Source organism: Mizuhopecten yessoensis, unplaced genomic scaffold (assembly GCF_002113885.1).
Source record: "Mizuhopecten yessoensis strain PY_sf001 unplaced genomic scaffold, ASM211388v2 scaffold8745, whole genome shotgun sequence".
NCBI lineage: Eukaryota > Metazoa > Mollusca > Bivalvia > Pectinida > Pectinidae > Mizuhopecten > Mizuhopecten yessoensis.
Window position 1 is genome coordinate 1,261,393 of NW_018407700.1, and position 25,146 is coordinate 1,286,538.

The 25,146-nt window shown below is 36.8% G+C and overlaps 2 protein-coding genes across 3 annotated transcripts in view; one reads left to right on the top strand and one right to left on the bottom strand.

Moving 5' to 3' along the window:
* The window catches only part of LOC110456442 (activating signal cointegrator 1 complex subunit 3-like), a 356,696-nt gene that overhangs the window by 187,149 nt on the left and 144,401 nt on the right, over positions 1-25,146 (top strand). Inside the window, exons 34-35 of the mRNA XM_021507214.1 lie at positions 623-755; positions 3,404-3,529. Coding sequence (XP_021362889.1) covers positions 623-755; positions 3,404-3,529 — 259 coding nt within the window. The remainder of the gene's footprint in view (positions 1-622; positions 756-3,403; positions 3,530-25,146) is intronic.
* LOC110456421 overlaps positions 10,551-25,146 on the bottom strand; it is a 77,827-nt gene continuing 63,231 nt past the window's right edge. For both annotated transcript variants that reach the window (XM_021507178.1, XM_021507177.1), the window contains 6 exons: positions 19,343-19,486; positions 17,493-17,774; positions 14,103-14,444; positions 13,793-13,978; positions 13,485-13,560; positions 10,551-13,274 (listed from right to left, as the gene is read on the bottom strand). In XM_021507178.1, coding sequence (XP_021362853.1) covers positions 13,139-13,274; positions 13,485-13,560; positions 13,793-13,978; positions 14,103-14,444; positions 17,493-17,774; positions 19,343-19,412 — 1,092 coding nt within the window. In that variant the 5' untranslated portion in view covers positions 19,413-19,486 and the 3' untranslated portion in view covers positions 10,551-13,138. The remainder of the gene's footprint in view (positions 13,275-13,484; positions 13,561-13,792; positions 13,979-14,102; positions 14,445-17,492; positions 17,775-19,342; positions 19,487-25,146) is intronic.

Below are 25,146 nucleotides of genomic sequence, written 5' to 3' on the forward strand. Positions count from 1 at the left end.
TTACCGGTGAAACTGGGTGGGGGTGGCAGGGAGGGAGAAGAAAACAAGAATACCTAAAGTTTTCCTCGCTGTCTGTCCGAAGAAGTTTGTCAGCACTCTTGCGCCTTCATTCTTTCCTAGTTTTTAATCAAACTTCACATTATTGTAAAGAATTTAAATATCTTGGACAATTTCAAGGTAATCGGGGCAAGACAAGGTCACTATTACTATTTTAGAAAATCTTTGTCAGCACTCTAGTGCCTCATTCTTTCATGGATTTTAGTCAAACTTCACATTATTGTAAAAAATTTCAATATATTGGACAAGTTCAAGTTTCAAGGTCCTCAGATCTAGGTTGAGGTCACTGTTGCATCTTAATAGATTGCGGGGGCCGGTAGGGGACATGTATTGCTTCAGCAATACTCAGTATGCTTGTTTATATATGGTAATACTATACCCAATTAAGTTTCACTATTACATTATTTAAGCAAACTGATTTTTTATGCATACATCTCTTTGTATTTCAACACTTAATGTCATCAAGAGTTTGTTCCCTTGGTCCACATTAGTTCACTGTTGTTTTGTAATTCTATTAAGATGCATGAAGATTGCTGTATTGTAAAACGTATTGTTTGATTGACAGATGTTCTACAGATGATGGGGCGGGCTGGACGACCACAGTTTGATGACAATGGAGTGGCAGTCATTCTTGTCCATGATATAAAAAAACATTTCTACAAGAAGTTCCTCTATGAACCTTTTCCTGTGGAATCAAAGTAAATACCTATATATCCTGTATAGACTTATATATCCTATAGATACTTGTATTTCCTCTAGATACCTGTATTTCCTCTAGATACCTGTAACTCCTCTAGATACCTGTAACTCCTCCTCTAGATACCTGTAACTCCTCTAGATATCTGTATTTCCTCTAGATATCTGTATTTCCTCTAGATACCTGTAACTCCTCTAGATACCTGTAACTCCTCTAGATACCTGTAACTCCTCTAGATACCTGTATTTCCCATAGATACATGTATTTCCTCTAGACACCTGTATTTCCCATTGATACTTATATTTCCTATAGATACTTGTATTTCCTCTAGATATCTGTATTTCCTCTAGATACCTGTAAATCCTCTAGACACCTGTATTTCCCATTGATACTTATATTTCCTCTAAAACCTTTATTTCCCATAGATACTTGTATTTCCTCTAGACACCTGTATTTCCCATAGATACTTATATTTCCTCTAAACCTTTATTTCCCATAGATACCTGTATTTCCTCTAGATACTTGTATTTCCTCTAGATACATGTACTTCTCATAGATACCTGTATTTCCTCTAGATACCTGTACTTCCCATAGATACTTGTATTTCCCCTAGATACCTGTACTTCCCATAGCTACTTGTATTCCCTCTAGATACCTGTACTTCTCATAGATACCTGTATTTCCTCTAGATACCTGTCCTTCCCATAGATACTTGTATTTCCTCTAGATACCCGTATTTCCTCTAGATACCTGTATTTCCTCTAGATACATGTACTTCCATATATACCTGTATTTCCTCTAGATAGATGTATTTCCTCTAGATACATGTACTTCCCATGGATACTTGTATTTCCTCTAGATACATGTACTTCCCATATATACCTGTATTTCCTCTAGATACCTGTACTTCCTCTAGATACCTGTACTTCTCATAGATACCTGTATTTCCCATAGATACTTGTATTCCCTCTAGATACCTGTACTTCTCATAGATACCTGTATTTCCTCTAGATACCTGTACTTCCCATAGATACTTCTATTTCCTTTAGATACCTGTATTTCCTCTAGATACATGTATTTCCTCTAGATACCTGTATTTCCTCTAGATACCTGTATTTCCTCTAGATACCTGTACTTCCAATAGATACTTGTATTTCCTCTAGATACCTGTATTTCCTCTAGATACATGTACTTTCCATATATACCTGTATTTCCTCTAGATACATGTATTTCCTCTAGATACCTGTACTTCCCATAGATACTTGTATTTTCTCTAGATACCTGTTTTTCCCTTTGATACTGAAGTATCTGTTCTTCCAATCTAATCACAACACCAGTTTATCCTGTAAATGACCTTAACATAGATAGATAACATACTGTACCTTTTTATAGATATCCTTTATTTCCCATAGATACTTGTATTTCCATTAAATACTAACTATATTTCCTATCATGACAACAGGTTTGTATGCCGAAATAATCTGAATTTAGGTAGATAACACACTTTTTGAAGTTATTTTTCTATGAATATTTACCTATATGTATTAGAGTGTGTGTTATGTAGGTATTAGGGATAGGGAAACCCTACTCTTGGGTGTAGAATTGTGTCAGATTGGAGGTTGTGCCAAAGGTCTGACCCCTAATGCTACAACCCATCATAGAATCTCACTGTATTCTCCATAGCTTACATAACGATTGACTCTTTGACTTCCACCTCTAACACAGGAAACGGCAAAAGCAGCAATGACGTTGACATTTTAAATGTGAATGCAAAAATATCAAAATGAAAATCGATTTTCTATATAACATGCAAAATTACCAAGAACATACCTGTATTTCTTGTATTCAATATAGATAGATGTATTTCTTTATTATATTGTAAATGTATGTTTTGCAGATGCCCCATCTCCTATTGATACCTGTAATTTTAGGTAGATACCTGTAAGTCTGGTAGATACCTGTAATTTTGATAGATACCTGTAACTCTGGTAAATACCTGTAATTCTGGTAAATACCTATAATTCTTGTAGATAACTGTAATTCTGGTAGATATCTGTTATTCTGGTAGATATCTGTAATTCTGGTAAATACTTATAATTCAGGTAAATACCTGTAATTCTGGTAAATACCTATAATTCTGGTAGGTTACCTGGTACCTGTATTCTAGGTAGATATCCATATATCTGGTATATACTGTAATTCTGTAGATACTTGTTATTCTGGCAGATACCTGTAATTCTGGTAGAAATCTGAAATTCAGGTAGATACCTGTAAAATTCTGGTAAATACCTGTTATTCTGGTTGATACCTGTTATTCTGGTAGATACCGGTAATTCTGGTAGATACTTGTTATTCTGGTAGATACCTGTTATTCTGGTAGATACCTGTTATTCTGGTAAATACCTAAAATTCTGGTAAATACCTAAAATTCTGGTAAATACCTGTAATTCTGGTAAATACCTGTAATTCAGGTAGGTTACCTGGTACCTGTATTCGAGGTAGATATCCATATATCTGGTAGATACTTGTAATTCTAATAGATACTTGTAATTCTGGAAGATAACTGTATTTCAATAAAGTAACTGTAATATTCTTGTAGATACCTGTATTTTTGGTAGATACCTGTATCATTTTTACCTGTATTTCTAGCCTACTTGATGTGCTACCTGACCATCTGAATGCTGAGATTGTAGCAGGGACAATAGCCTCCAAACAGGATGCAATGGACTACATCACCTGGACCTACTTCTTCAGGCGGCTCGTCATGAATCCAAGGTAGGTCTTAATTGTTTATTTATATAACCCAAGGGAGATAACTCTTCTAAGCCTAAGGAGCGATCAGAGGAACCGCCACATAAGTTGTCTATTGCAATGCAGAAAATTGCTTTTCAGTCGACTTTTTACAGCATGTTTCATGTTTGCTGAATTTTATTTGTTGAAATGTTCTATTCCAGGGTCGTGTGTAACACTCTGTGTGAGTAATGCTCTACACTCTCTGTAGATTATGTTGAAAGTACATCCATGTACCTGAAAAAACGACATTTTTTGCAGCTTTGATTAATGTTGTGTATTCATAGAATGGGTTGAAAGTACAAACTTGTACCTGAGAAAGACATTTTTGCAGCTATTTGTGTGATATATGGACATGTACATCCATCATAAATACTTTGGAAGTGGGAATCGGCTGCAGAACATGATATATAGTGACCATCAGATGGTCAGCACATCTGACGAGTCTGCTTAGAGGAATCTGTTGTGTATATGGTAAAATGTTTTACTTTATCTGCTATCAACACTGAGTGATGCCAGTTTTGTTTTAATGTTATTTGAGGAATTTTTAGATAGAGAACTGTTCATTTTATTAAAAGATATAAAAAAAAAACATTCAAGAAAGTAAGTTGTGTTTGGTGAGTACAAATACTATGCATAACATGACTTAATATAAATAGGGCTTTTTTGGGGGGAAGGGGTCTTTTTGTCTCATATTAGGAAGAAAATATAGCAATCGGAAAGGAAATTTCCACAAATTTTGGAAATAAGGCATGCATATGAAATAGTTTCAGTTGGGAATGGGGCCATTATTGGCCCCAAAAAGTCCCCAGAAAACCCCTAGCTGACGTACAACCAGAATCTAGGTGTATCAAGCGCCATTAAGTAATGACATACCTAGTAAACTATGGTATATTTTTTGACAGACACCTTTAAACGTTTGATGCAATAGCTTCTCTTCATCATCGTGTTATCAGCCCAGAAATGTATTGCACAACGTATGTTTATATACTTTGGAAAAGAACTTGTACAAACATAGAATTCTGCCAATTCTTCTGTTATGTACTTTATACACGAGAATAGAAATTTGCCAATTTTCAATGTATACATGTGTCAGGAATTACCCCAAGATTCACTTTACTATCTTTGTTTTTAATCGTGAATTATGCCAGGCCTTGTGTACGCCAACAGCTCATCTTCTTTTGGACATATCTCTTCGAGGAGCTATCTCATACATCAGTGTCGCTTCAGGAAAATTTAATGTATATCTTGTTCCGAAATCTCAGGCGTACAAAAGTCTGACTGGAACTGCCATATCTTTTGCAGTTTTGTGGTGCCAGACCGTTCATCGTTGCAGGTCTTGGTATATTAGGTGGACTGTAATATATAGCGACATCCATCTCTTGTTACAGTATATAACTCACTTCTAATTCCTATATAATCACTTCAGAATGCATCAAGTATATGTGTCCATTTAAACTGACCAGAGGGTTATCATAGTTTATATAATAAATGATCAAATCTACTTTATATTTTCCCCTAGATGATTTTGATTTTAAAATGCTAATTTTTTAATTTATTTCATTCTTTTACCGTAAAAAACATACACTACATGAGGTATTGTTTTCAATTGACTTCATTTGTACAAATGCAGATTATAGATCTTTCAATGTTCCTGTCACAGATTCAAATATTTTAAAAGGAATCATTTGAAATGCAGTTTCAAAAATATGTGCGCAAGACAATAACTAAAACAAAAAGATTTATTGCCTTTTTTCCATTCTGTACCACAATCAAGAAACAATACCCTTTATACAAAATTGTCCAAGGAATTCAGATGATGCTGGGGTTGTTTGAGGTTTGCAAAAATATACAAGATTCAATGGGATGTAAAAGGCTTGCTGGAATGACTGCATGTTGCTGGAATGTACAAGGTTCACTAAGATGTATGAAGCTCACTAGTATTGGGATGTATAAGGTAGGCCACTTGGATGTATAAGGTAGGCCACTGGGATGTATGAAGCTCACTGGGATGTATATATATGGTAGGCTGCTGGAATGTATGAAGCTCACTGGAATGTACAAGGTTCACTGGGATCTATGAAGCTCACTAGTACTGGGATGTATAAGGTAGACCACTGGGATGTATAAGGTAGATCACTGGGATGTATAAGGTAGGCCACTGGGATGTATGAAGCTCACTGGGATATATGAAGCTCACTGGGATGTATATATATGGTAGGCTGCTGGAATGTATGAAGCTCACTGGAATGTACAAGGTTCACTGGGATTTATGAAGCTCACTAGTACTGGGATGTATAAGGTAGGCCACTGGGATGTATAAGGTAGGCCACTGGGATATATAAACTAGGTCACTGGGATGTATGTGGCTCACTGAGTTGTATAAGCTATCCCACTGGGATGTATAAGGCTCATTGGGGTGTATAAGCTAGGCCACTGGGATGTATGAAACTCACTGGGATGTATAAGGTAGGCCACTGGGATATATAAACTAGGCCACTGGGATGTATGAAGCTCACTGGGATGTATAAGGTAGGCCACTGGGATGTAGGAAGCTCACTGGGATATATGAAGCTCACTGGGATATATTAGTTAGGCCACTGAGATGTAGGAAGCTCACTGGGATGTATATGCTAGGCCACTGGGATGTATGAAGCTCACTGGGATGTATAAGGTAGGCCACTGGGATGTATGAAGTTCACTGGAATGTATAAGGTAGGCCACTGGGATGTATGAAGCTCACTGTGATATATGAAGCTCACTGGGATGTATAAGGTAGGCCACTGGGATGTATGAAGCTCACTGGGATATATGAACTCACTGGGATGTATAAGGTCGGCCACTGGGATGTATGAAGCTCACTGGGATATATGAAGCTCACTGAGATGTATATATATGGTTGGCTACTGGGATGTATGAAGCTCACTGGAAAGTACAAGGTTCACTGGGATTTATGAAGCTCACTAGTACTGGGATGTATAAGGTAGGCCACTTGGATGTATAAGGTAGGCCACTGGGATATATAAACTAGGCCACTGTGATGTATGAAGCTCACTGGGATATATGAAGCTCACTGGGATGTATATATATGGTAGGCCACTGGGATATATAAACTAGGCCACTGGGATGTATGTGGCTCACTGAGTTGTATAAGCTATCCCACTGGGATGTATAAGGCTCATTGGGATGTATAAGGCTCATTGGGATGTATAAGCTAGGCCACTGAGATGTAGGAAGCTCACTGGGATGTAATATAAATGCTAGGCCATTGGGATGTATGAAACTCACTGGGATATATAAACTAGGCCACTGGAATGTATGTGGATCACTTGGGATGTATAAGCTAGGCCACTGGGATGTATAAGGCTCATTGGGATGTATAAGCTAGGCCACTGGGATGTCTGAATTAGCTCACTTAGATGTATAAGCTATATGCCACTGGGCTGTATGAAGCTCACTGGGATATAAACTAGGCCACTTGGATGTATATGGCTCGCTTGGATGTTTATGCTAGGCCACTTGGATGTATGTGGCTCACTGGGATGTATATGCTAGGCCACTTGGATGTATGTGGCTCACTGGGATGTATAAGCTAGGCCACTAGGATGTCTGAATTAGCTCACTGGGATTTATAAGCTAGGCCACTTTGATGTATGTGGCTCACAGGGATGTATAAGCTAGGCCACTCTGAATTAGCTCACTGGGATATATATATATACTAGGCCACTGGAATGTATGTGGCTCACTAAGATATATTAGTTAGGTCACTGGGATGTGTGAAGCTCACTGGGATGTATATGCTAGGCCACTGGGATGTATGGAGCTCACTGGGATGTATATGCTAGGCCACTGGGATGTATGTGGCTCACTGGGATATATTAGTTAGGTCACTGGGATGTGTGAAGCTCACTGGGATGTATATGCTAGGCCACTGGGATGTATGTGGCTCACTGGGATATATAAGTTAGGCCACTGGGGTGTTTATGCTAGGCCACTGGGATATGAGGCTCACTGGGATGTATAAACTAGGCCACTGGGATATATGAAGCTTACTGGGATGAATGAGGCTTGATGGAATTTATAGGCTCACGGGGATGTACAAGGCCTCTGGGATGTATGAGGCTTGTAGGGATGTATGAGGCTCACTGGGATGTATTTGCTAGGCCACTGGGATGTATGAAGCTCACTGGGATGTATAAACTAGGCCACTGGGATGTATGTGGCTCACTTGGATATATAAACTAGGCCACTGGGATGTATGAAGCTTACTGGGATGAATGAGGCTTGATGGAATATATATAGGCTCACTGGGATGAACAAGGCCTCTGGGATGTATGAGGCTTACTGGGATGTATGAGGCATGATGGGATGTATGAAGCCCACTGGGTTGTATGGGACTCATTTGAATGTATAAGAGGCTCAATTGGATTATGAGGTGGCTGGGATGTATGAAGCTCACTTGGAGATGTATGAAGCTTACTAAGTTGTAAGAAGCTTAATGGGATTATGAGGCATGCTTGGATGCTTGAGTCTTGCTGGAATTTACAAAGTTGACCCAGGGATGTGTGAGGCTTGCTTGGTTGTATGAGTCTCACTGGGTTGTAGGAGGCTCTCTGAAGTGACAGTAAATATAATTTGAACATGAGTATGATCTGTTCTTTCCGTTTTCTGATCATATATCTAGTGAAGGAAATGTAACCTACGAACTGCTTCGGGGCTTGAATCTTGCTCGATGACTTACAGGTGATAAATATTCCAGAGATAAGATGTACCATCTTAACCATTTTCAGCTTATAAAACATATTTACCTACCACCATTACTGCTTTTAGGATTTGTTGGAAAGGATAATGCAAGTCTTGTTTTTTTGTGGAGCTGACAGTGATGTATACAAGATGTCTATAGACAGTTCATCAATGGTTTATAACTTCTCTTTACTGTGTACTTATACATGACTGTCTAAATTATTTACAAGAAACTTTTTTTCGGAAACGAAAATACCGGAATTAAGAGAGTATTCTGTGTGTTGGGGGCCTCAATATGAAATACAAACAGTTTGATGTATGTTTTTTTATTGACATTAAATCTCCTCTTCTAATCCCCCACAACCCTGTTTTAACTAGTCCCCAGCACGGATAATGGATCCTGTACTTAGGGTTCTTACTCTATTTTGTTCACGACCTAGTTAACGGTAGAGAGTCTCAGCACTTTTCCTCTGTTTGCAAGCCTTGAACAAATATTTTCGTGTTTAATTTACATTATATCCTTCATGTTCGTACAAAGACAATAACACTACATGCTGTGGTTCTTTTGAGGGAGTAATACAACATTTTGAAATATTTCCTGTAACAAGTGGATGAGCTTCTTGTTTTATGATTAAAAGGTCTGGGGAGTTAATCCCTATAGCAGTGGAGAGGTTTTTGTGGAAGATGCAATTTAATGTACAAGAACTCCCTAGTTAGACAATGCTCCAATAAACATCTTATCCATTGGAGATACAACTGGACACAGCTGGGACTCAATACTTTAATATATATGGTTGTATAGTCCGCTACACAAATGTTTCATGATTATATAAGTATTTCATAAAGAATATGCTTGAGGATAATTCCCTCATTGGAGAAGGTGGTAAAAAAAAGGCGGAAGTTAAACTGCCACAAAATAATATCCTGGAACAAGGCAGCTATATAGATGTAATGAGAATATCAATGTACGTTCTTTGTAAGTTTCCAGGCAGTAGAAATATTTTGTTGGTGACTGACGAACTCTGCAAGATTCTGTTCTTGTACATAAGAACAGTTCATGAACAGTTCTAGAACCTCAAGAACAGTTCTTGAACTGTTCTGTATCATTGTTCTAGAACATATATTCTTAAAATGTTCTTGAACATTTTGAAGAACTGTTCTAGAACATTTCTAGAACTTTCAGTTTTCTTAAAATGTTATTGAACAAGCTCAAGAACAGTATATGAACGTCAATGAGACAAATTGTCAAGAACTGTTTGATCTAAAACAGTTCTAGAACTAAATGACTGGAGGAGTTCTAGAACAATAAGTTTAAGAACTATTCTAGAACAATCAGTTCTTGACAATTTGTCTCATCTAACAGTCATGTACTGTACTTGAACTAGCTGTTCCGAACAGTTGAAGAAAAGTTCTTGCCCTTTCCTTCTAGAGCAGTTCAAGAACAGTTACTGCATTGTTCAAGAAAGTTTCACAGGGGTTTTATTTTGATCCTAACCCAGTTTATGTCTGTCTGTGCTACGAACAGTTTATCAGTGGAATGACATGGTCTGTCTGTCTGTCTGTCCATCTTTCTATCTATACTGCAAGTTTGTAAGTGGAGTAACTCAAGTCTCTCTCCATCGATACTAGTTTGTTAGTGGAGTAACCTAATCTGATCTGTACAGCCTGTATTTGTTTCCTACTATCTTCTGTCTATCATCCATAAAGTCTGGGTTTTTTGTGCAAGATTGGATAAGTGATTATAAAATGTGTGGTCCCAAGGAGGATGTAAGTTAAATTATCATAATGTTGATATTTTTTTCTCCAAGAATAGTGTTGATTTTTCAAAGGTGTCTGACCAACCCTTCTTTATTATAAATATCAACAGCCTTTATTGTGAAATTGTTAGGTAAAATCATCCTGTTTGAAGTCATGCATGTATGTCTGACCGCCTTGAGTGGTAACACTACTGCAAACATACATATTCTAGCGCTTTTTGAAGTTTTGGTATATTGTTTTCTATTTCAAATATTGTGAGTGCGCAAATTCCGCAATGTGCTAATCTGTTAAAATTTGATAAAGCACTATAATTACTGTCGCTAAGATAAAGCACTATAATTACTGTCGCTAAGATAAAGCACTATAATTACTGTCGCTAAGATAAAGCACTATAATTACTGTCGCTAAGATAAGACTTCACAGTATTCTTTTCTTATCAATACAGTCAGCAAAATTCTTCGGACAAGTCATTGTCATCAACAAATGAAAAAAACAATGCAAAATAGTTTTATATGATTTTTTATTAATTTTCATGACATATAAATACTGTGCCCCATCTTTTGGCCTTGCAAAGATGTTCATACAGCAACAAGTTAAATTATTTAAATTATTTAATACATGTACATCAAATGTCTCATAATAATAAATACTCAAATTTTAATTTAACACAAATAATTAATTTTATGATAATTTATTAACTCTTTAATACATTTTACTCACTCCTTGCTTTCTCTCTCTGCTCCTACTTCCTGATCTGTCTCTCTCCATATATCTCTTTCTCTTTCTATCTCTCTCTCTCTCTCTGTCGTTATATATATATATATATCTGTAAGTAACAACTACTAGCGTAGCTAACATGATGCCATTTTACGTGTATGTTTTTGATTATCTCATTTTTCTTCATTTACTACCCATTATGTATTAATTATTATAAACAAATTATTGGATAGAAATTTTGCAACTTGTTTTTAAGGAAAATTAGATCTTATTAAATTATGACTAAAAAATAACACAAGATTCCTCTTGTTTAAGGATTTATCAAAACAAAGAGATCTAGAAACAGCCAAGTTGTATGTTACACAATTTGGAGATTTTCCATTAGAGTCGGGGAATGGCTTATGGAATGGAAATGAATGTTCTAATCTAGAACATGTGCATGCATGAATGTGATTCTCAATAAATTAAATGCCATGTGCATCAAATATAGTCTAATAAGTGGTGTATATATTGTAGTCAGCACTGGCATACCTTAATTCAATAGATTAGGACTAGATGAAACCAAACGAAATAAAACACTAGTGTATCACAGACGATCGTCCCGAAAATGTTCTCACATGTGCTTATGTTTTAGACAGCAGTGTAAAAGTGATTATATATAGAAGCCCAGAAATTATAGGCTCATCCCAAGACACAGCAGCTTTTGGGCAAAGCACAGTATCGTTCATAATCAAACTGATTCTTGCTATGTTTGTAAAAAAATTTTAACGAATGCCTAATTACTGAGTTAGGTGTCATTGTCATACCATCGTTATACAGAGGCACACAGAGAACATTCCCCAGGCACCTAATACATACATATACATGTTACATTGTAACACACAGTCATGGTCACTTCCTATATCTCCCCAGTACACTATATCCACCCTACCACAATTTTAATTTGCAAAAAATAACCTATCTCAGCACTAAATAATATGTAAAATTCTGATGTTTTTTTTGTTTCAGTTGATTTGATTTGAATCCATGTTTTGAAACAGGACTCTTTTCCAACAAAAATGATAATACATGAATAGAAATTTGGTTATTTAACAAAATATGTTGATATTCAATTACTGATTGATTATGTGGACAAAGCTAATTTATAACATCAATAATAAATTAGTGTGTCAACTCTGTTTACATAAACTCTGTGGAAACAGAAAAATCCAGAATGATGTATGCATGGAATAATCAATTATGATTTAGTTTGTCCAGGTATCAACATCAATGAATTAAATGTTACTGGCCAATCAAGATATGTGCGCTTTACAGATAATTGCCTAGCAACAAATTTATATCAGAGTTAAAAAAAATATTAAAACATATAAATTCCAAAATCCTATTGATGTTTTGCATAGTTTTCAGGGTTATTTGCATTTCTGGATTTTGGATTCTGAAAAAAAATATTATTAGAACAAATTTAATAAAACTTTCAAAGCTGAATATTTTGAAAATAGGGACAGATAGGTGAAAAAAGATCAGAGAAATTAGATAGATATAAAAGTGGAGTGTAATCATATAACTGATAAATAGCCAACCTTGATGTGTGAGAGTATGTGGAATATTGATATATAAGCTATAGGCTTGGTATATCTAGCACTGTACACTAGCTATACACACCATGAAATATTGAACATGAGTCTATATACAATGAATAAATTAGAAAAATCATTATTTAGAGTGTTATTGCACATCACTTATCAACGTGTGGTTCCGTAGTCAACATTGCACAACCTTGTAACCGTTTTACCGAACAGAGAAAGATGGGTACACCACATCAGGTATTGTGTAGTCACCTGGTAACGCCGTCAGCTCAGGTGTATGGATTTTACCCGTCAATCTACTCCTCCCTCTAGTTCAAACTCTCAGGTAGAGTCATCAGTCCTAACTCACCTGTGTTTACTCAGGTAGAAAACACAGATAAAAAAACGGCACTTTTTTATCACAGAAAAAAATCTTGTCTTTTTTACATAATTCCTAAAATCTACTGTTCCAGCACACAATTCATACTTGTAACTGTTTGTGTTTTAACCACTGTAGGCAGGAAATCATGTTAGTCAATGTAATACTCAGTAATATAAAATATTGTCCTTTGATGAAAAGTTTTGGAAGTCACCTCTTCCATTGTACGGTACATTATACACTTTTCTTTCACTTGTCCTCCTTTGTGAAATGGAATATTGATGATATGATTGGCTGGATTAGATCCAAGGTCATGATCAAGGTCACATGTAAAAGTTGTAGCTGCACTTAGTTTGTGTGTGATGATGGGAGATCAAATCTCGCTGCTCCATCATATGTGAGATCACAAGGGGAAAAAATGCTGATTTCCTCTCAACAGTCAACGTAGTTGTAACAAACGTCCGTCCGCGGGATTGCGTTCTGTTGAAACTCGTTGCTGTTTCTGTAGCCTGGATTTTGTACCTCAATAAACTGGTTCTTATCCCTCCTCCTCTTCCTCTCTCGTGACCTGTAAAAAAGTAAGATTATAAAATATAAATAAAAGTCTTTTTACTTTGGGATGTCAAGTGGAAAAACTGTTCCCTTTATATCAGTTAGTTGATACTGTATTGTAAAGGTTTTAAATTATTCTTGATTGAAATATGAAATAAATTCAAGTCTGAAGTGACAAAATGCTGTTGACTTTGTAAGATTACTTGAGATGATGAAAGATACGTACCATTTGACAATGAGGAGAACCAACAGGATGACCAACACAAAACTTAGTGTACCGATGACTCCGCCTACGATGGCAGCTGTAACACAGAACAAATCACGTTCACTCAACACGCCATCACTTCATTTAATGTCCATAACATAATCCAAATAATTTTACGTGAATATTTTCACAAGAAGAAATCATAAAAAAGGCATTGATAAGACGATCGACTTACAAAGAATTTAGAATTTATTTGATTTTTGAAAAGTAATATTTTTACCAAATGTAAAGCTTTAATTGATTTGAGTTTTGAGAAGTAAAATTCTTACCGAACGGCAATGTTTTTGCTTTATCCACATTGACATTGTTGACAGTCTTGGTGATGGGGATGATGTGCTTTGGTGACAGAGTGTGCTCCCCTGTGGTACTACTTGGTGCCACTGGCTGTGGTGTCTTGTGATTGGTTGCCATAGGCGAGGTTGGTCGCTGAGTGGTGGTTGTCAGTGCTGGTGTGGCTGTAACAAATACAAGAGCAGATAAGTATCGGGAGGGAAAATATTAAAAGAAATAATTACAGCTTATGATTTCAAAATTGTATTACAAAATTTGCTTAAAATTACGTTGCGTCATGTTTCTTACCTTCATAGTACAGCCAGAATCCCTTGTAGTTGTTTCTACTGTTGGTTGACAGTCGAAGTGTAAGGTTTTTCCAGGAGACAGGACTTGGCTCGTTCCCGCGTTTACCACAGAGGGTAAGAGACTGTATGGTGTCCTGAGCAAGCATAAAGTCGGAACATGTGCTGCTGGCCATCTCAAGGTCAAGGTCAAGGATGTAGAGCTGGAGGTGTTGGTAGCTCTCCACCTGAATGCGTGCTGTACAGTTGATGTTGGACCCGTAGTTGTTGGGGTAACCCGGGGTGATAATGTAACCCTGCTGGGCTGTGATCACAGGAGAGTCACAGATATTTTTTGTGTCCGACACTAAAAAGACAGAAAAAGTACAGCTCTGTTAAAGTATATGTTAAACCAAGCAAATTTCAATAAAATGTAACTTGAAACTAGTTAAATATCACTGCAGCAGAATGAAAGCATATTGTGATCAATTTCAGAAACTGTTAATTTAGAGGGTATATTAATTCAAGGTCACAAACATTTGTTGTGATACAAAGATTATTCAGTGTTAAATTTTAAATCTACTTCCAAGGACTTTTGCAGGGAAATTAAAAGAAACAGTTCTTCAAATAATGTAATACTTAATTATGCCATAAATATTGAATACCAGTTTGGAGAATTTGTCTGGACAGACCAACATGTATAAGGTATTTAATTGGTGTTTAAAGAAGCCTGACTTTGTTTTATTTGTGTTTAAACCAAATTATCGCACATAACCCTGGCTATATTTATACTGGGGTTATGGTTTACTGTATCCTTGTACTTGCAAGGAAAGCGATTCTAGGTCACAGCAATCTATAGATAATACCAAACAGTATGAGCCTTATTATTTTATCATGTTAAAAAAATGTAGAACAGAGACAGATTTGCATGTTTCTTTTTTAAACAACTACACTTTGTTTCAGGTAAAATATTTTTTTATAAAGTTGGATTGCTTTGTGTGAAATTCACATTTGTCTATTAAATATTTATTATCTTGAACAAGTAGTGTATGTGTGTAGTTGTGCCTGGTTACTGCTGTAAACCTAACAGCTGAGATAGTCTAACAGAATTTACTATAGCCTCTTTATCAACTGTGCGTAAATATTTGAGAAACCAACATCTGGTGTGTTTCCCCGCCAAACTCATAATAGATAAGTTCAAGTTTAAAAATACTTTTACATTCAGCATACTGGTACTCTACACGTTTTGAACGAACAGATGAAAATGAGAGACAGATGCAAGCATCACAATGCAAGCTGTTGATAGGCTGAGCACCGAAAAACAAGCCAGGCAGATGGGCCTGCTGTCTTTGTTCCCCTCGCGACACAAATAACCTGAGGCCGTCAGCCGACCATTCACCTATACAGATATTCGCTCAAGGATTCAGAATTAAATTATCAAAATTAAAGGCGGGCTGGCGGCACGCGTTTGTCATCAGCTGAACACTTCTTAGGATCTGATAGAATTTAAACTAAAGCTTCATGTGGTAATTGGGGAGAAAGCGTGAAGTTGTCGAGCCATTACAGACCATAGTTGTAAAATCAGTGTTCCTGAAATTATCCTCAAAGCGTAAAATGTATTAAATTATTCATTGCATGGAGAAAAAGTGTAAGGATATGAGCACTAGTGTGTTGTACAGGTTTATTGTCATGATTGACGGTACTAAGGTTTACAATGGCCTCCCTGGTTGTAATATGATCTTTTTTCGGGTGTATGCAGATTGTTGGTTTGTGGTTTTCGGGTTAAAGACAATTACCTATGCATGTAATGCAATACAGTAATTGGATATATTTTAAAACGAAAAAATTCTGACAGAACTACAAAAAAAAAGAACTATCAGGATTGTTATTCACCTGTCACTCACTTGACTTGCTGATTGTGACGTAATCTTTGATAGACGATACGTTAAAGTTGTTACGAGATAGATCACCATTATCTCAGTGCCTGCAGACAATTTAGATTAAGCAAGAGATAATATTTTTAAAACTTTATTATATTCAATATTTAATTCATGATATTGTTTACTCTGACTATCTTTGTGTATATAATTCTTCAACTTTTAGTGCCACAGATTTCTTTACAGAGCACAAAACTAACAAATCAACAGATAGGATTTAATGAATTATTCATTAACTTATTGGATGGATAATTAGATAAAATTTGCACCGTTTTGACTCGTGTTAATTACTGGTAGTCATTTGTTTACCAGGGGACTGTGGTATCTGATGTGTTTAGACAGTGAAGTACAGCTTTGATCCTAACCTTGTTATTTCTTTACTATAAACATATTCCTTTGCCACTTGTAAGATGATCAACTTACAAAAATACGGAGTCTTGTGCCGTATCTTATGACACTGGCGTATCATCTATTTATCAATTATGAACAGAGAGTTGACTTTTCACTCTGCACTGTTGATACACAATGTTCATTAGAGAGGACTGGAGTCCTTATTAAAGCCCTTTATTTAACACATTAGGGTGACGCCCAGTCGGTGCTGAGGCGCGTGCAGAGGGAAGGTGCTCTCCCTGGCCTGATTGGTTACAGATGCTGGTGTCGACAGTTGATGGACCTCTTGAAATTTTGGTTTGAAGATTGCCGACTTGTTTAGACATTAGTCGGGGAGTTACCACAGATTATGTCCTGTCCAGCTGTATTTGTTTCTTATGTCCTTCTCTAATAAGCTAGGTCTGGTTTTGTTTTTCTACTTGACTTCCTGTGGAGTGGTCAGACGTTTTGTTATATTTTTGAGGGTATCTCAGTGAGGGAGTCATGTTTGTAGGGGAGGGGGGAGGGGTGACTGGCTGGTCATATCGGGTAAAAACTTCCCTGTGGTCCCTGGTCGTGGCACGTGCCACGCTTAAACCTGCCATGCCAAAATTTCTTCACTTCATGCAGAGATTTAGCTCAACAATTACATTGGTTCTATACCAGATGGATTTTTTTCCAAATGGAATTTCTGGTATGATTTCTATAAGAATATAAAACTGTATCTATATGGCTTGTGTCAGTGACTTTTGCACTATATTTATTATGACCAGATGTAGAGGAATTTTATCACTATTTCTTATTACAGCCATATGTAGACAGATTTTATTGCCGGAGGAATATTTAGGTAACACAGTTAGTTGTCTATATACATGCATCCATTTGATGATAAAACTTAACATATGTGAACAAATAAATTCTAAGATTTAATAGAATTGAATGGCTAGAATTTAGATATCAAAACTTGTATTTTACTTTGCCATCACAAAAATTTGATCAAATTTCATTGCTGTTGGTTTTAAAACAGTATAATAAATGTATAATATGTATTAGTTAATTGACCTATAGTGATATTCTATAAGCCTGTATACTATAGATAGACAGCGTACCTGGGATGCACTCATATTCCACATGGAAGTAGTTGCTAGGTTTGTTGCAGGAGGAGATAACTCTGCCAACACCCCCACTGGGGAGGTTTATGGAACAGGATTCGCGCCCCACACAGGGGTAGAGTTTGCGTTCCTCTTCCACACAGTCTCCGGGCTGGAGACTGCACAGTCCGGCGGAGTTGTGTCCGTACAGTGTGCGAGTAATCCGTAACATGTAACCATATCCACACTTAAACGTCAGTGACTTCTGGGCGAAGCATGCACTGGCTGACATGGGTGTACCTGTTAGCACAAAAACATGAGGTGTTAGAATAATCTGTTCCTTAGCATTACACGAAGCTAGTGCCTGAACGATGTGTAAAATGCATACAACAGAGAAATGTATAAGAGCTTCAGAAGATATTGACAAGATATTGATTGTAACATTTTCATTGATAACCAGGATGATGCTGTTGAATTTTTTATAAATCAACATCAGATAATATTGGGAGTGAAGTGTGATGTATTGATACAGGATTGTCATAAGGGTACGTTAAACATTGTGCCAGACGTACCCCTTACCCTACTTTTATACCCACTAAATTGATGAGAGCTTAGCGGCTCTGATGTAAAACCTATTTATATGTTAATAAGCCCGTCTCTTTATACAAGGTTTGAAGTTTTGGAGACCTTTTGCCAACAAACAGTTCAAATCCCAGACAATTTCATTGGTTAAATTGGAAGAAAATTTAAAATGTAGTCCAATCAGTATAAGCAGGGATTTCGTCGTTAGGTTTAAACTTTAAATTTTGTGCCATCAATATTAAGGGCACTTCACACTTTTAACTAGCTTATTACCAGGTTTGTGTTTAACACTTCAGAGATACGATGTACCTTTGTTTGACGAAAAAATGTGACAAAGTGTCTTACATTGATAGAGTTTGTGAATTGTGTAGCACCTGGACAAATAGTCGAGCAAACTTTACCCCACATAGAAATGATCAGATATACAAATATGCAGGTTCCAAAAATTGTCAAATAAGTTTTTTAAGTTCAATTGTACTTTAACAAAATGAAAAATTAGCAATGCCAATAAGTATTAAAAGTTATGCAATATGAATATTTCAAGGTAAGATATTAATGAATATATTCAATTCAATTTATATATAATGTGTAATTATAGCGTTGTTTGTGGTACACACCCTGTGACTGGGTTATCTGTCATCAGTGTTATAAAGAGATTTTCTTGAGTATTTTGTAACTGGCCCATATTTTTTAAATGTAAGAATTAATTGTCTTGTGACAAAATAGATATGCTTATGCTATAGAAATATTAATGTTGGCAGGAAAAATATCAAAAAGTAGAAGAGGTAAGGTGTAATTCATAATTATGTTTCAACATGGTGGGAACAAGCTGATTTACAGGTGTAATCTGTCAGACCGATCTTTTATTGTGTATTGTAGGTATCTATTGTTTATTGTGATTTACATAAATCCATTCTAGTCTTAGTTCTATAACAATTGTTCTTATCTATTCAAATCAATTGATAACATCAAGATTTCATTGCATATCAGCAGATATGACCCGTGTGGAAACCTTACCAGTGTGTGAACTGAAATTTTATGGGAACCCACAACCCACCTGGAGAAGACACCCAAAATATCAAACTCGCAATTAGCACGTTACCACTTAAAAATTTAAATGATCAAGTCAGACAAATTTAAAATATGAATTAAACCTGTAAAATAAACCAATGACAGGATGAAATGTGTTACCTGCTAAGTCGTCCCTGATAAGACCTGTAGCATTGTGAAACAGAAAGTTTCTGTTAGATTACCTGTAATCAGTAAAAGTAATAAAGGTGACTTACCTGCCATACATTGTACAATCATGGTGAATGAAAGTATGGCCACACTGATGATTTTCTGTGAATATTCCATGGTTGATTTTGTGAACTGTTGTGGTAAGTTTTGTGCTGGGTCTAATCAGTACGCATGGTCCTCTGTATTTCTACCTGTAGGAACGGTAAGGTAAATGTTTATACTGATGATATCACAATGTCAGCCCTAACATCTATATCTGTCCAGCAACACACCTTGGTTAATCACAGAACACCTATCACTGCTGATCAAGTGACAGCTATGTGAAGAGGATATTTGAAATCTTTGGAGGTCTGCTGTGTTCACTATCTCATGTGCTGTGCGTAACTGGCTCCTGTCCAGAATGTGTGGGGCTTATATACTTGGGCCTGGCTCCTACCCCGACAGACAGGGATACCACAGCAATTTGAATGAGGGTCTAATTAAATTTTCCCCCTGATTGTTTGGGGCCCTTATCTTGCTCTATTGTAATGGGGACGTGATGTCCACAAACCCCTTACAATGGGCCAGCATCGTGCAGGGGGAGGAGCTGTCACCTAACTCCGCCCACTATGGCACACTCCGAGGGACACAGATGTTAACTACCCTATCTGTCCTCAAAATCAGAACTTGATATTTACATCAACCTTTATCAGACACGGCAATAATTTATTTGTTTTTTTCAATCCATTGTCTTTTAAAATCCATTGTTTTATTATTTTTGATTTTATCAGCTGTTTAAATTCTTGCTGAAATGCAAATACCTTAAAGGCATCCAGCTAGTGATAGAAGTCGTGTTGACTTTTATATACTATTACAGGTAAACTTACTCCAAAGTCCGCCAAAATCTTAACACCTGTCAGGTAAAAATGGGGAATAAAAGCCCTTTGATGTTAATAGAGAGTCCAGTGAAAAGATTAGAGGTCTTTGGTGTATGATATGGCCTGTTACCCCTACAGAAGCTGTTCAGGGCTTAGCCAATCAGGGGACAGCTATTTGATGTGGTGGAGTGTGCCGCTATTTTGACAGAGTTAACAATGGGTTGATGTGTACACAGGGGGTGATAAGACCAGCCTCCCGTCACCTGGCCACGCGACTAACGTCACACTCCAATGAATGTCAACAAAGCCAGCCGACCAGGTAACAAAGAGTTGTCGCGTGCCGGTAATCCTAGAGCCCTCCTTCCTATGTCCTTGTGCCCGGCTGTAAACAACCATTGTGTGAGCACACATGGTCTGGGTTACTGCTGCCACATGCCCCCAACACCCTACCAACCAATCAGAACGAAGAAGTCATTGAAACAGAAAGCTGGTGTGTGAGGCCGGTGTACTTGGCACACGACTAGAACCCCAGAATTGGGGAAATTATCACTTCAGCTCATTTGTAGAGTTTAGATAGCTTAGGAGGGAGAGAAGTACGTATATCGGATATATCTGTCCTGGTGTGTCCCATCACCTGTCTGCTTATACAGGGCCACTACCTGCCTCACAGTTAGCGGTTAAATTCACTGTCACAAGTTATCCCTAATATACAGTTAATTAACATAGCTGCCTTTGAATGACCATGTAATTGTTCAATTTAATCTACATGGCATGTGAAATGAAACTTCAATTATTAAAAAATAAATAAATAAATAGATGAAATAGAAGCCCCTATAGGTATCCTGTACCATGTGTTGTTGCTAATCAGTTTAAAATGTCACCTTGAGGTTATATATTCCACTTTTAGGGCTTTACAAGCTGTTGGTAATCTTTGATATTATAGAAAGATTTTTTTGATATCCTCATTTATGTGCAACATATGGCATCAAACTTAGCAATTATGTTTAAAGTCCACGGCATATCTGGAAATAAATTCTACTCCTATTATTGATGGAGGGAGCTACCTATTGTTCATAAACATCCGAGTGAAGAAAAGGAGTCCTTAAAGTTGTATAAGTCATAAAATAAAACACAAAGTGTGTTTATGTGATCTGTGAACCAAGGACAGATGTGACAGACATTCCAAATAACTGTAGTTTAGAGTAAAGAAATCTCGGCATGAATAATTAAAATAAATTTGGCGCGTGCGGGTTGAAATATGAGGTGTTTAGAAGGGGTCCCCAGACAGATGCTGTGTGTGACAGGTGGGGATGTGTAGGGAATAACTGTACAGGTGTTCCCCGACACCTGTATCACAGATACTCATTACATATTTATATATATCGCCTCTCTGTAAGGGGAGCAATGACGGGGATACGACAGAGACAGGGATATCCTGTCAGTATAAGGTATACGTAGCAAATATAGCCGGAGGATTATGTTTAACCAAGCAGATAGTTTTCCCCTTTCATTAATGTAGCCATATTAAATGTTCCTTGATCAGCCCTTTTTCAGATTTCAAAAGGCACGCGTCCATTATTTATTCGATGAATGAGTCCATTTTTAGATTTCAGACGTTAAGTGGTCGAGTGCTGAATGATTAACTTTTCTAAAATAAAAAAAACATCTTATTAAGTTTGGAATGAGGGAAAAAAATGTTTTTAAAAGCATTATTTTTCTGAAATATTAGTACACTAATAATTTATTGTATAAAAAAAACGTAGGCTAGGTTTATATTAAAAGAGTAAAAATAATCTTTTAAATATTACATGAGATACAAACGAAGTTAAAATAAATTCAGAATAAAATTCTTTGCTAATCTCAATAATCTGTGATTTAAAACTTTTTATGTAGGACAAGATTAAGACAATTAAATCATCAGATACTGTATAATTACACATACTTACCTACAAAATAGATAAGGATTGTGTAGAACATTATCATCTGTTAATAATCAGCAATATGTCCCACTAGCTGTTTTAGGCTCTGTATCATTGGAGTGGAGTTTCCCGTCCCAGGAGAGATAACATGGCCGCGGAGATAACACAAAATCCAATAGGATCACTGATACAGTAAAAGTGTTTTTAATTTTAATTTTGATGCATCGTTAAGAAAGTCTGCCTTGGTAATCTGCAAAGGCATCGTTGTTAAAAGTCCTACGGGCTTGTACATATACCCCACATGTATTAGAAATTGGCTTTTCACATTTTAATTACAGATGGAGGTGCTACATACGACCTCTTTATCTGGAACTGTTGAACGGAAATGAACATGAGATTGTGTATCAGCACATTGTATACTTGGTAGATATGAAGGAGGTCTACCTTTTAATCACATAATTAAATTGTAATATACCTTTGAAAGCTTAAAAGAGAAGTACATATCCGCATGATTTTATCAAAGTATTATCGTTTTTGCAGGAAATTGTAGACTACATTTGCAATATATAATCAATTAACAAGCATTTGAGGTTAATTTTTAGGATATATAATTGTATTGATTAAGTTTTTATATCTTGTGTAAATGAACAGGTAGACATACTCTGTAGCAAGCCAGTTTGTCAAACTAGCCAGATTTTTTATAAAAAGATTATAACATTATATACAGCTTAGATGTGGAAATTAATACTAATGAGTATATAATGTATGTTTCAATAGTTTTTATTATATGTGAATAATAAATCTTACAGGATGATCAGGTAGAAATGTACACTGTTGCTGGACGTGGCAGTGTAGAGTACTCCCTAGCTCTATTGATCTCATAGGGGTAGGGGTAGGGTGTTACAGTTGTACTGTACAAAGTTACATAGCTGAGGTTGTCCCTCAAATTGGATTGGGTGTATAGTCATAGGGTACTTATCCTTCCTATAGTAATCACCAGGGTAGTTCCTCCCCACCAGCATTATTGATTACTGGGATAGTACCAGGGTAACCCCTCCCGGCTATATTGATTACCGGGGGTATTTCCCCCCTGTCCAGCTATATTGCTTACTGTGGTAGTAGCCCCCTTCCAGCTATATTGATTACCGGGGGTATTTCCCCCCTGTCCAGCTATATCAATTACTGGGGTAGTAACCCCAATCCATGACTATATTGATTACCGGGGTATTTTCCCCTTCCATGACTTCATTAATTACCGGAGATATTTCCCTCCTCCATGACTATATTGATTACCGGGGATATTTCCCACCTCCATGACTATATTGATAACTGGGGTATTTTCCCCCTCCCTGATTATATTGATTACCACTGTATTTCCCCCTCCCCGATTATATTGATCACCAGTGTATTTCCCCCTCCCAACTATATTGATCACCGGGGTAATCCCCCCTCCCTGATTATATTGATCAGCGGGGTAGTTGTACCTGTACATGTTTGTTACCACTCTTTATATAAGGCTCTGTCCAATAATCACACATCTGTCTGTATGTTTACATAATGGCCGGCCACTGATTCAGCCTGGAACGGTTTGTCCAAACGTGTCAGATGGATTTTTATTTCAATTTCCAGGGACGTTGAAGTAACATGATAAAATCTAACAGTTTGTGTAATTAGCGGACAATGGTTTGGTTTTTCAGTTAATTATGTTTAATTATTCTGTTGTTTGTTTTCGTGGTTGATTATAAGTCAGTTAAACATGGATCAAAACCAATTAAAGGTTTGACTATTTATGTAAATAAAGGTTTTAGGATCCTATTCAACAGTACATGTACAGGAAAAGGTCAGTTGTTATGTTGATATATGTTATAATTAGAATAGAAATTATCCTGTATCTTGAATACAATTAAAAGTTAACATTTTTATGAAATAATTTGAAAATGAAATCCTGCTCAAAATACACACAGCTGTTACATATATTATCAGGATAACAGTAAATAGTATACAATGATAGTGTACAGTTAGTAGGTAATGAAGAGTGAATTGAGAGGGTACTTGTTACATAAGGCAGGTGTCCAGAACTGGCTGTAGGTAAATATATATAACAGGTGTCTGGATTTGTGTATGGGGGAAATAGTGTTTGGGGAATGGTGGTAGGCTTTGTACAGAGTTTAAGATGATGGTGGTAGGCTGTGTATGGAGTTTAGGAGGATGGTGGTAGACTGTGTATGGAGTTTAAGAGGATGGTGGTAGGCTTTGTATAGAGTTTAAGATGATCATGGTAGGCTGTGTATGGAGTTTAAGAGGATGGTGGTAGGCTGTGGATGGAGTTAAGGACGAAGGTGGTAGGCTGTGTATGGAGGGATATGAAGTTAAGGAGGATGGTGGTAGGCTGTGTATTGAGGGATATGGAGTTTTGGAGGATGGTGGTAGGCTGTGTATGGAGGGATATGCAGTTTAAGAGGATAATGCTAGGCTGTGTATGGAGGGATAGGTAGTTTAAGAGGATAATGATAGGCTGTGTATGGAGGGATATGCAGTTTAAGAGGATAATGATAGGCTGTTTATGGAGGGATAGGTACAGTTGTGGGACCGCACAACGCACCAAAAAAAGTGTGCGCACACCGTGCATACATCGTTCACACACCGTCCGCACATCGTTCACACAGGGTGCGCACAACTGTGCGATTTAGCAATCGTTCGCCCCGTTGTGCGCTTCTCTCCGCACAACTGTGCGATTTGGTATCATTTGTAGATCAAAATTACGGAATGACAAAAATACGGAAGGCTTGTATGCGATAATGTACACTGTGTATATATCTGTAATTTCTCATCACAATAATCAAGATTATACAATTTCACAATGCGTGTTACACGTATTACAGCGACCGTTAGGCTGTCAAGAATGGGTTTAGCTAACAGAACAGGTAAATAACAATTTTATGAGTGTCCAGAGTTTTACCTGACCAGAGCCTAACACACAGAGCTGATATGCGATACGGTTTGACCGTAATAAATAGTATTTGTTATTTGCATTCGTTTGCCTATAGCTCCCCTTCACCTGGATTTTCACACCCC